Source organism: Acinonyx jubatus, chromosome C1 (genome assembly GCF_027475565.1).
Source record: "Acinonyx jubatus isolate Ajub_Pintada_27869175 chromosome C1, VMU_Ajub_asm_v1.0, whole genome shotgun sequence".
NCBI classification, from domain to species: domain Eukaryota; kingdom Metazoa; phylum Chordata; class Mammalia; order Carnivora; family Felidae; genus Acinonyx; species Acinonyx jubatus.
The window spans coordinates 166,013,963-166,027,030 of NC_069381.1; the positions used below are offsets into that span (position 1 = coordinate 166,013,963).

A 13,068-nucleotide genomic window follows, 5' to 3' on the forward strand; every position below is an offset into this window, starting at 1 on the left:
TGTGGCCAGTCCTGGGGATGACCTCAGCCTGCCTGCCCCTAAGGCACCCCGGCCCCAGCCTGCGGGGCGGGTAGCCCAATGGGCAGCCTCGCTCCGGAGGCGGGCTCAGGCCGGAAGCCACCCCGCGGCACAGCGGCCCCGCGAGACGGCGCCCGCGCCCCCGCCCTCTCCGGCACGGGCTCCACGGCCAAGGGCGGCAGGGGCCAGCCCGCTGGGTCCCCGCCGCGCTCTTTGTCCTGGCCGCGCGCGGGCGGACGCGTGCGCCCCCCGGGTGAAGGGAGGCGCGGAGAGAGCGCGCGGGAGCGCGCAGGAAGAGCTCGCGCCCGCCGGGCGTCGGGGGCGCGCGTCCCTCCGCCAGGCAAGCAGCGAGCACGCGCGCCGCCGCCGCGCCCGCCCCTCCCCCGCCCGCGCTCGCCTCGGAACTTGCTGACTGCGCGGCCGGGAGGAGCCGAGCCGGGCGGCGGCGGCGCGAGGCCACAGCGCGCGGGGGTCTCCCGCGTCCCCTCCGCCTCGCCGGGAGCTCGCGCCCTCGCCCAGCCGAGCTCCTACCCCCCCACCTTTTTTCCGAAGGCGCTGGGCGGCGCCACCCTCCGGCCGGAGCCCGGCACTGCACAACCCCCTCCGACTTTCAATGTTCCACACTCCCCGGCCAGAGCCTCCTCGGCTTCTTTTTTTCCCTCCCCCCCCTTTCCCCCCCCCAGCTGCCTCCATTTCCTTAAGGAAGGGTTTTTTTCTCTCTCCCTCCCCCACACCGTAGCGGCGTGCGAGCGGGCCGGGCGGGCGGCCGAGGTAAGGCGGCGGGGCCGGGGGGCCGCGTGGGGGGCGGCCGGGGCGGCGGCGGCGGCGGCGGCGGCGGTGGGGGAGGGGGCGGGGGCGGGCAGCTTTGTTCGCGCCGGGCGCCCGCGCCGCCGGTGTCCGCGAGCCGCGGCGGGGCCGGCCGGGCTGCTCGCATCACTTGGCGCCCGGCGCGGCGAGCGCTGCCCGCGGCCCCCGCGCGGCCCTCCCCACAAAGGGCCGCGGAGCTGCGTGGCCGCCGCCGCCGGCCGCGGCTCGCCTCCGCGGGCGCGGAAATTTGTTGCACTTCTTGGGGCTTTGTTTGTTTGTTTTGCCTCTGATTTTTTTTTTTCGTTATTTTGGACAAAATGTCGGTGCGTGATGTAAAAATTGAGCGAGGAACCTTGATGGCATTGGGAGCTTTGCAGAAGGTGCAGTTTGGATTCTGCTTTTCCCAGGGTGGCAGCTCGGTCTTGGCCGGATGAATCTTCGCTGCTGGCCGTGGAAACGGCTAGAGCAGCTTGTTAGTTGATTTTTAAATTCCTAAGTGTTGTATTTAAAGGCTTACGTGCACAGAGAAGGAATCGCCACCTTAAATAAGCATATGGGCGATTAACAGGGTATGTTTTCCTCTCGGAAAGGGAATTTGGTAGCTTTGACCAATGTCAGTGTGTAAATATTTAGACGTTATTAGTGACTTTTTAACATTTTTCAGCGAGATCTGTTATTTACAGTGTGTCATATGTTATTAATGCTCATTGCCTAAGTTCCCTGGCAAATCTGCTTCATGCCTTCTGAGAAAGTAGACAATTGATAGATTGTCCAAGGGATGGAAAAAAATGTGAGTGGGTTTTCTAACTTGAGTTCGGTAAATCCTTGAACGCTGGCGTTGTGAGACACATCACCTCCCCTGTAACCTTGCTGTGTGATGAGATAAGTGTGAGCACTTTGAAGTGTTTTCATTAAAATGACAATTTTAGGTGAATATTGAGAGAAGAAAATGCTCCTGGTCTATTTCTTGGACTTAACATTTCCCTTCTCTCCTCCTTTTCTCTTTAAAAGTTTTCCAAGAAATAACTTCACCAAGATGTCCAGTGATAGGCAAAGGTCCGATGATGAGAGCCCCAGCACCAGCAGTGGTAGTTCAGATGCGGACCAGCGAGACCCAGCCGCTCCAGAGCCTGAAGAACAAGAAGAAAGAAAACCTTCTGCCACCCAGCAGAAGAAAAACACCAAACTCTCTAGCAAAACCACTGCTAAGTTATCCACTAGTGCTAAAAGGTAATGTGTAAAAGGATTAAGCACATTATCAGGTTGTCTTCCAAATGGTTGGACGCTTTTGTTGGTTTTACATCTGTAGCAGGAGTTCAAAAATATTTACTTCGTGATCACTTTTATTTGCACTCAAATGAGTTGTCATTCTTTAGGTGGCATATAAGCCACCTCCCTAGAATTGTAATTGTACTTTTCAGCAAACTTACTCTCTACTTTGGTAACTTCAGTAAAGAAGTGTCCTTGAGTAGAGATTGGACCAACGTTTTGACAGATTGTTTTAGGAGTTGGCAAGGAAAATTTGGTGAGCCCAAATTAGCTGGTACATTGAGGATGTTCCTTTTTATGAGTCATACTCTTCTTCATTGAAATTGACACTTCTAGAGATCAGCAGCGCCACTCTTCATGAAACTTAATGATTAGAAATAATTATGGTTGCTAGAAAATTTGTAAATTCAAGGCCTTAACAACATTTGAGAGCAGATTTAAAATTGTGCTCCCAATTTGCTTTCAGTTTTACAAATGTGACTAAGTCATTGCATCCCAGGTTATTACTTTTTGTAGTTAACTTATGGTTATGCCTCTATATTATTGTGAGTGTAAATAAAACTGAAACATAGCCATTTACAATTTTGGGTGGCAGTTGGCTATTGAAAACTTTCATTGTGCTGGTGACTCTTCACTCTAAAACTTGTGGATATGTTTGACATGTTATTACTCAACAGCAGAAGAAACATTTTGTTGGGTATATTTGAAAGGTCATTTGTTTCCTGTTGGTTTATATTATCTTTGATGGCAAAAAAAAGATTATGTCAATGGGACTCCATTGGTAGCAATAGGGAGGGGAATATCCATGCATTCTATTAGTTATATGTCATAAATGTTTTAGTATTAGCCAGTATTGACGTTTTGTTGATTTTTATTGATCACAACGAAAGGAAAAAGAAGTATAAAACCTGTTCAAATATTGAGTTCTCTAAGTGATTTAGAAGAACTCTTATTTTTCTGTGGGTTTTCACCTCTACTATATCAATAATCAAGTATTAATAACTTGAGAATATTTTATTAAATAATAGCAGTCTTTTAAATAATTTAGAATCCTCAATTTGCTGTAATCCTGTTGAGGGACATATAATACACATCTTAAGTTTTGAAAGCATTTTACATTTGAATAAAATCAGAGAACTGTTTTCCCCCTCCTCTTAACTCAAGGCTATATATCTTATTATTTCTTTTCCCCCAAATGTATTCAATTTTAGTGTTGTACTTAAGATTAGGGAAAACAGAATTGGTTAAGTAAGGTCAGAGTCCTTTAGAAGTTTTTCACTGGTCAAGATGTGTGTAAATTTCAAACTTTTTTTTGACACAAAATATTGTCAAAACTGTTACTGTGCTCATGTAATAGCTTGCTAATTCTTACCTCTGTAAAAGTGACTTAAAGTCATTGTCAAAAATTCTAGTGCTTTCCCTCCTCCCTTCTTGTCTCATTTGCATATAAGCTTGAAAAGAGAATTTCTTTGGTAAAAAGTGTTTTAAAATAGATTTTATAGCCTTTATTGAGTACTAGTAGAGGACTATTTCTAAGATCTGGTGTGAATGTCATACTTATTTACAGTAGCAAGTGAGAAAAAAAGCTGCAAAGTTTCTGTTAAGGGATTTGGGTTATGCCTCTGAGAACAAAGAGGAAGCAGCCATGTTAGCATTACTGAAGGCAAAGCGAGCCTTGCATTTAACTGCATGGTGGTAGAGGGCAGTGTAATTCCCCGGTTATTCTGTAGACTATCTCAAATCCTTTTTGTCTGTTCTCATTTCACTAACAGAATTCAGAAGGAGCTAGCTGAAATAACTCTCGATCCTCCTCCTAACTGCAGGTAAGAAACAAATTTTGTTTTTATTTCAAAATGTGCAAAAATAACAAGAGATTAATGTATCAGCTTGGGATATGTGTGCTGCAGAAGATACGTTTGCTTCTTCTCAGCTTTGCAAGTGCATGAAACAAAAATTGTCTAAGGTGAATTAAACAAGTTTGGGGGAAAATACTCTTTAGCATGTATCATACATTTGGAATTTATGAATATACTGATTTTGTGCTTCTTACTGAGATTAGTGTGAATGGTGCTGATTTTGTTCTGTTGTAACATTGCTGTAGAGTGTTTATTCAGAACTATATTGCAGAAACTTCGAAAATTTTGCTAAGCTTTAAAGTTAACTGCTTGTGTGCAATCTGAACTGACCTTCCAAATTTAGAAATTGCTGAATGTGGTGTTACAAAATGTAAATGCAGTAAACAAGGGTATAGTTTCTGTTTGATTTATTCAGTAATGTGCCTTAAGGACAAATTTTATGTGCTAAGCTAATGCTTCTAGTTATTTTCTGGAGAATGCATTGTTGGAATTATTTACATTTTAACCGAATGTCTTAATTACTTGGGAAAATTCTTGGTAATTTTGGTCCTCGAAATACATGTGTGAAAAGCAGTATATGAATTGGAATTTGTAGGAAGAACTCATTTCAGTGAAACTCCTGTAGGATAATTTAAGATTGTCAGTTGGCATATGGTGCATTAAAAGTGACTGGTTGATAATTTTTTTTTTTCGTTAAACGTTTTTTCAGTTTGTCTTACCTATTGCTTTGTTTTTCACCAGTGACTATATGGCTTCCAAAATATATCAGAGTTAGAAAGGACAGTTGTGTAGATAATTTGCATAGAGATATGTGCTCCAGGGTGAGAGTAGCAGCTAGAAATCAGGCAGTGTTATGGTCTAATACGAAAATGTTTTCTTGTCTTACCTATATTTTTGTTACAAGTTGTGTTCACTTGTGATGATCTGACCTATCTCCGAAGTCTACTTGAGATATAATTGGGTATAATTCAATTGCCTCTTGTGTGTATTAACCAGATCCTTAGATAAGGTGATCTTCTGATTTATTCAGTGAATTAACAGTTTTGCTCATATTTGTAATTAGCTATGTCAGCTCAAAAGGTAAACATGAATGTAAACTAATTTTAAACAGGTAGTGGTATGTCAGATCTCAAAGTATTAAGAGCTGTGCTGTCCAGTAATGCAGCCACTCGCCACTTGTGGCTAGTGACCGCTTTAATTGTTGTCCAACATGAGATGTGCTGTAAGTGTAAAACACACATCGAATTTTGGAAAACTTTGTATGAAGCAGAGAATGTAAAATACCTTACTGGGTTTTAGAAGTATCTGTTATGTGTTTAAATGATAATATGTTGGATATGATAAGTTTTATGGAATGTTTTAAAATTTTACTTTTTTACCATTTTAATGTGGTTAGAAAATTTAAAATTATGTATGTGGCATGCATTATATTTCTATGGAACAGTGCTGCTTTAGAGAATAAATAAATCCTTCCACCTTTCTCAATGGTTTGTCAAATCTGTAGCCATTTAGCGAGGTCAAGTTAAATTTGCTCTCTGAAGAATTACTTAACTTGCAGAGGGTGTTCTAATATTTCTCATTATAAAAGATACAAAGATCTATCAATTCAGAACTCTTAAATGTTTTAAAATTGCATGTAATGTCAAACATTTTTAAAGGTTTCACAAACTAGCATACGTGCCTAAGTCTAGAGAACCCAGTAGAGAATGTGTTGAATGCCCTTGGAGCAGTAGTGTAATGTTGCAGTTGCTGAAGAAGTATGCTTTACATGTTTAACCCGGGAATGGTTCCACAAGGTCACTGAGGATTATTTTAGAGGAAGTAGAATGTTTCTAGGAGGCAGAAAGTTTAACTTGTTTATTTTTCTCTCTATATACCATATGTTGTTTCAGTCCATGAAATGCTTCACCTTTAGTGATCAGTGAAATAGCGAACAAACGTGTGGGCTTGCAAACAATAACCTGGAATACATCATCTACACTTTCCCTTGTCACAACTTGGGATGGTTGTAAAGTATGCAAATTATATATTTCAGTTCTCTAGTTCTTTAATATATGAGTTTATTTGTGCTGTGTGACTAAAGAGAAAGCAAACAGAAAGTGATGAGTCGTAACTGGGAACTGGCAGAAGTTGTGTCTTACTAGTTTGGGGACGTTCTTATTCAGGCGCCCGATGTGCAAAATAGATCCTTTTGTGTCTTTTATTTTAAGTGTCTTCAGCTTTTTGGGAGGTGGAATATGATCTAGTCCTGTCCTTGAGCAGGAATTTGGAATATTGAGTGTTTAGTGGAGGCATTTCAGGATTTTGACAGCTAAGTCTGAATTTGTATTGTATTTGTATCTTCACGTCTGATATGTGACAGATTGTGGTGTTCTTGTACTTCACAGGTGCATGGGTGAGAATTTTAGCTATAATTTATAGTGATTGTACAGGTTAAATTTATTAATTTCTGTTATAGCTAAAAATGGGATTCTATATTAAATTCTAAAATGTGTGAATTCATATTGCCTGAAATCTATGAAACCTAATACTTTTCTGACTTTGATGTTGGACTTTCATGTGTAGTTAATTAATCAGAATTCCATTATGGTTTCGAAAATAACTTTTACAAGCTTGTCAGTATTTGACGGATTTAATTTTTCCTCAGGGAAGAAATGTAAAGTATATTTGTGTACCTTCAGGAAAAAGTTGATTGAAATACAAGAAAACTCAGCAAAACCAAAATTACTCCAATGAGACTAAGATTTCTCTTAGATCCCTTCCTCCCTTCCTGTGTTTTATTTATAAAATATTTTTTTTGTTATGTTATATATTCCCTTAGTATATAGCTGTGTCTAACATGTGCACACCATAGGTGATCTTAGGATAGACTTAACTGTTGAATTAAGTGTGTGGCTTTAAACATATTTGAATATATTTCGATAGTAACGATATTTCTTTTCCTAATGGTATAAAAGTTTGATAAAATGTTATTTCCAATGATTTGATGGCATTTCAGTTTTTAGGTGTTGGAATGCCTTAGGCCAGAGCATTCAAAACATAGGGATATAATACTTATATAGTGGCTTTAGTATATATTGTTTGCATACTATATTCTAGATTATGGTATACATAGTTGATACGTCAGTGAGAACGGAGGGAGGTTGTGTTTGGGCATTTTCCTGTTTTTGGAGAAAGTGATTGACTAGAATTGTTGAGTAGTGTGCTCTTAAGACGTTTATGTTCCTTCCATCTGTTTCCCAGGGAGTGCCCTTGTCTGATCACAGTAACCCCTTTTACAAGTGGCAGAAGTTTAGGAAGTTGCTGGATTTTTAACTCCACCTCTGATTCTTTCCATTTATGAGAAAGCACAAATGTACGCTCTTAAAATATTCTTTAATATGTTCAGATTGAATCTGTGTTAAAGGTAGATATTCAGGGGCATTTGTAATAGTTTTTAGATGTGGGAAAAGCCTTATTTGGAGGGAGGTGTAATAGTAGCAAGTATTTATTATAATGTGTTCATTTGCAAAACCTGAAAAGTACTATAGTACTTGTAATTTTGCTAACATCCTTCTTTTAAAAACAAAATTAATAAAAGAAGCAGTTAAGTTCTAAACCAGAAGTTGGCAACCCCTGATTTACTCCTATGCCTCGCATTGTCTAATGGTGGGTGAACTCTACCTCCTTTTGAGGGTTACCACCACTTGCCACCATTTTCTAGGGTAGCTTAGAACTTTGCCGCCCATAGGGTGAATCTTCTGATCAGCAGTGTCTGCATCACACGTAAGATTGTCAGAAATGCAGAATCTTGCCTCCCCCCACTGCAGAAGTACTGAGTCAAAAACTGAATTTCAGGAGGATTCCCAGGGGAATTGTTTGTATATTAAGGTTTCTAAAGCATTGGTGGGTCTGGTCCCAGCTCTGCCTCTTATTAGCTGTGTTATCTTAGATCAGTTAGGATGTATTTCTTTCAGTTTTCTTTTTTTCTTTAAAAAATTTTTTTTTAACATTTATTCATTTATGAGAGACAGCACAAGCAGGGTAGGGGCAGAGAGAGAGGAAGACACAGAATTGAAGCAGGCTCCAGGCTCTGAGCTGTCAGCACAGAGCCCATGCAGGACTCGAACTCAAAAGCTGTGAGATCATGACTTGAGCCAAGTCGGATGCTTAACCGACTGTGAGCTGCGCAGGCACCCCTCTCTTTCGGTTTTCTTAAATGTAAAATGGAGATTAAAATAATTCCCCCTCCCATAGGTTTATTGTGAGGATTAAATGTTAATATGTTTTAAAGTTTGGTAATGGTGTAAATTGGGTCAGTAAAGTGGCCACAGAATGATTAAAGGGAAAGAGGCAGTTTAGCCACATGCCCTCATTCTTGCTAGCATTCTCTCCAGTGCATCAACATCCTACTATAGGAGTAATTTTATTTTAATCAATTTAACAGCTATTTATTTGAGAACATATAAGCAAAAATTTATATGTATATAACTAAAAGGAGTTCCTTGGAACTTAAGTAAAAAAGAAAACCTAAGAATATTGGGCAAAGATGAGGAAATAGTGTATCCTATTTAAAGGAATATGCATAAAGTTAATGATAATTCATAGAGAATGCTCTGTCTCTGTAGTAAATGGTAATGAAAAATTTTAAAATAAGGATGTTATTTTTTCTCTTTTAAATATTGTTATTAAAATTTACAATTGAAGTGAGAATGAAATTATATCAATATTTGGAAAATTAGATTCTGAATTGATGTAGTTTACCACTTACCTAAACAGCAATTTTTTTTCCTTGTCTGTGACTTTGGAAGCTTTTTGTAATTGGTATATGAAGGCAGGTAATAATAAAAATAACATATGATATCTATAGCTTAGTTGGTTGCTTACACACCACTTGATTTTAAAGTCCCCACATATAGATAGCTTTTTTTCTTGTTTACTTATACGTTTGGTTTTTGTTATTGTTGATTTTAGTGTGTGCTAGGTAAAGATTCCCTATTTTATAAAACAAAGTTGTATCCCATTTATCCAGTTAATTCCTTTTATTTTCAACTCTTCAAAAACAATCCTAGAACTCCCCTTTTTTTTTTTTTGATAAAAGTTAAATCTTATTTGGAAGCTTGATTTCTAAAACAGATAAATACACAGCTACTCTGATTGAAGGTGTTTGTTTTCCTTACCACCCCACTGGGGTCATTATTATCCACCCCACTATGGATATTATTTACTAAGTTTTGGCATCGGCACAGTCTCTCAAAAACATGAGGATTTTTTGGAGACTTGGGCATTACTCATAATTTTAAGTGATGTTTTATGTTTCTTGAAGCTAATACTAACCAGCATAGCTGAAATACTATAGTATGTTAATGCTATATACTGTGATTATTTGCTTGTCTACCTTCTGTAAGAGTAAGTGTTCCTTTGAAAGGAGGATGGTCTTATACGTTTTTGTAACTCTTGCTTTACACAGTGTTTTGCATGTGAAGATTTGTTAAATTAATAGATAATCGAAATCTGTCAGACCAACAGGAATAGAACTTTCAGGCAAAATAGTGACTTTGGAGAAAATCAATTAAAAATCCCACATACTCTTTACTTTTTTTCATAGTTAGAATTTTTAATATTATTCAAAGGCATTTAGCTACTGCTTCTATTATAAAAGGAAATTGATAATCATAGTAAGCCTAATTTTTTTCTCTCTTATATGCCGGTGCAGCAGGAAGACCCAGTGCTGTTGTGACTAAAAACTTTTTCCAAAAGAATGATGTGATTGAAAACACTATTCTTCCCCCAAAAGGTCACATTTTTATTAGGGACATACAATGTTCAAAGCAGATAATATAGTTAGAAAGTAGGTGAAAACAGTGTGGACGTTTACTGCCAATTGTTGTCTCTTTCTATAGCTAACCAATTGGTATCTCATTCCCTCCTTGAAAGAGTTGCTGTAACAACAGATGGATATGTTTAGCTATGGGAAAATCAGCAACTCTTTCTTGTTTAGAGTGCAGGGGCATTCAGATTGAGAATGGGGAGTTTGATCCTGCCATTCTCATCGTCCCTACAAAACTGAGATTAAAAACATACGATAAAACCACTTAACAGATCTAGAGAAATAGAATTTTTTTTTCTTCTTTTGACAGGGAAGTATATTTGGCATTTTATTAGAATCTGGAAGAAGAAACCTTTTTTAAGTTTTTTTTTTTTATTATTATTTATTCATTTTTAAGAGACGGAGAAAGACAGAGCGTGAGTGGGGGAAGGACAGAGAGAGAGGGAAACAGAATCTGAAGCAGGCTCCAGGCTCTGAGCTGTCAGCCCAGAGCCACACACGGGACTTGAACTTGTGAACCTTGAGATCATGACCTGAGCTGAAGTCGAATGCTTAACTGACTGAGCCACCCAGGCACCTCTAGAAGAAGAAACTCTTTAAACTTCAAATCTTTCTTCTGCTTCTGGATCCATGATTCTCAGTTAGGGGTAAATTTTGCCTCCCTACTCCTCCCTGCCAGTCCTCTGCCCCCCTCCAAAAAAAAAGCCTAAAGAAGAGTTGGCAGTGCCTGGAGACTTTTGCTTTCACAACTGGGGGAAGAGGGAGTTGCTACTGATACTTCGTGAGTAGAGGTCACAGATGCTGCTAAATGTCCTACAGTGTGTAGAACAACCCCTCTACAGCAAAGAATCATCTGGACTAAAAGTCAGTAGTGCTCAGGTTGAGCAATCCTGCTGTAGACCTTTATTCTGATACCTTGCCTCCTGAGTTGTTGCATAGTTTGCTTTTTACCATTTTCCTGTCTTATTAATAATGACTGCTTAGTACATTGTCCTGCACCTTCCTTAGAGCTGATGGCTCTACCTCTGCTCCTCCTGTACTGTGGTTTACATTCATTGTATATTTTTTGACATATGTGTGTGTTTTTTATGTGAAACCACAGGAATGGCTACCTTGAACACCTGCTAAATTATGGTCTGTTGAGGCCAGAAATGCTTTCGGCGGTATTTTTATTTCTTTTCTGTCTTCTACTAGTTAATTATACCCCTGCATGATCTAGCTTTAGGCTGTTGTATCTGTGTTCTACCAGAAATATTGAAGTACAATGCATCAAGGAGAAACACCTTTGGAAAATCATCAAAATTCAGTTTTACATTGAATTACAAACAGGTTGAAAGCCATGCTCTTGATTTGGTTTTTATTTTCATCATTAAGACAGTACAGAGAATATTCACTTCTATTGTTGTTCTAAGTCCACATTCTTTTATTTCCAACCCTTGGGGCCAGATGTGTTTCAGAGTACAGAAAATTTTAGATTTTAGAAAGGGAATATGATGATGTGTTTGCTGTATCTTATGTAACATCCCCAGTGGGATCTTCAAGCACATCATATTTCTACACCAAAAATGTATGAATATTTATACTAAATGGGATAAGTAGAAACTACAAATAGTTTCAGGTTAGTTCATGATTTTTAGGGCTTTGGGATTTCAGAATTGTGGGCAAGCTAGTGTGGTCCTATACTACCTCTATTACAATGACTATTGACTACAGCCAGTTACAGTGAAAAAGTGTTTTAAAGTTGGTCTGCTTTTCCTTACCTGTTTCCTAATAGTTGTTTTTAGTTTTTCACGTTTTATTTTTGGATAATTGCTTTTTGTTGTTTATGTTGTATAACTTGTATGCTTAACTAGAAAAAAATTTAGACTCTTGATTTTTAGAATTCTTTCCCCTTAAGGTGAACTATAAATATCAGTTTCTTTTTAAGTTGTTTGTGTATGTTGGATTCCTCTTCCAGTTTATTATTAAATATTATCTTTTAATCATTTCCTTTTTTCTAAATATACAAAATTATACTGAAAACAAGATGTCCTTTAATATTAAACAGAGAACTTGCCATTTTTATGTATGCATTTTGTCCTGCAGCATTTGAGTATAATTGGACTATAAGAAGATACATTAAATTTTGCTTTGTTCACAAACCTAGGCGGCTTATAACCATAAACATATAAAGGTTTATTTCTCTTGCTCATATGAAGTCCACTGTAGGTTCAGGAGCTCTCCTGGGTAGCTCTTCCATGTGTGGACTCCTGATTTGTGCTGCTTGCATCTTGTGGCTCTGTCATTTGAAACATGTGTCCGGGCAAAGAGCTAGAGGGTCATGTGCCAGCTTTTAAGTGCTCTGGTCTGGAAGGAAGACATGAATTAATCACATGGCCTCAACTAACTGCAAGGGGGCTGGAAAATGTGGGGGGAGCATATGGATATTCAATGAGAAATCAATTTTTCTGCCACAAAGGATGTATATACTTCCAAGAATAGATGGCTTTCATTCTCACTTCAAAAGAGGAGATAATTGGGCATCCAGCCTGACACTGTCCTGGATTCCATAGCATAGTGCCTACTAATACAGTAACTTGTTCAATTCCCAAAAGAAGCCTATAAAGAATCATTCTTGTTAAGATTTCAAAACTGAATCTTAGAATGGTTGAGAAAATTGCTACATGTCACATATGTAGTGCATATATATAATAGATGCAGGGCAAAAATCTGGGTTTACTTTTTGATATAAAAGTAAGCACTTTTGCTTTTGTACAGTGCTGCTTGAGAAATGTAAAAACATACGAGTTGATTGTGGGTCTGTAGGTGCATGCTTAGTTGAAGTGTGTCCCATTTATTCATAGTTTCTTGAAGGATCCAAGAATACACTTCATGTAGGGTTTAGAAACTGGCAAATAAGGTTCAGATGATGAGTTGGAGAAGAAAAGAATTTCCTTGGGGAGCCTGAGTGGCTCAGTTGGTTAAGCATCTGACTCTTGATTTCTGCTCAGGTCACGATCCCGTGGTTCATGATATTGAGCCTGGCATCGGGCTCTTCTCTGACAACATGGAGCCAGAACCTGGCTTGGGATTCTCTCTCCTCCCTTCCCTGCCTACATGTTCACTCTCTCTCAAAATAAACAAACATTAAAAAAAAAAAAAAAGAGTTTCCTTCTTTGGCTTTGGGGTACTAGACTCTTCTTACCCTTTTTTTTTTTTTTTTTTGAATCATTTAAGCAGTTTCTTTCAGGGAGCATTCCCCCAGTTGTCATCTCTCCAGCCCTGTTCTCTTCCCCTGTAAGAAAGAAGGTCAGGGACTGAGTATGATCA

General features: G+C 39.2%; 1 protein-coding gene across 4 annotated transcripts in view; it reads left to right on the plus strand.

The window, feature by feature from the left end:
• Positions 1–211: 211 nt before the first annotated feature.
• UBE2E3 (ubiquitin conjugating enzyme E2 E3) overlaps positions 212–13,068 on the plus strand; it is an 89,980-nt gene continuing 77,123 nt past the window's right edge. Inside the window, exons 1-4 of one of the 4 annotated variants that reach the window (XM_053215398.1) lie at positions 223–358; positions 758–789; positions 1,837–2,055; positions 3,867–3,917. In XM_053215398.1, coding sequence (XP_053071373.1) covers positions 1,862–2,055; positions 3,867–3,917 — 245 coding nt within the window. In that variant the 5' untranslated portion in view covers positions 223–358; positions 758–789; positions 1,837–1,861. Of the gene's footprint in view, positions 359–757; positions 790–969; positions 1,206–1,280; positions 1,395–1,836; positions 2,056–3,866; positions 3,918–13,068 lie in introns of those variants that run through there. The other 3 variants (XM_027055371.2, XM_015086854.3, XM_027055370.2) reach the window with 3 other exon arrangements.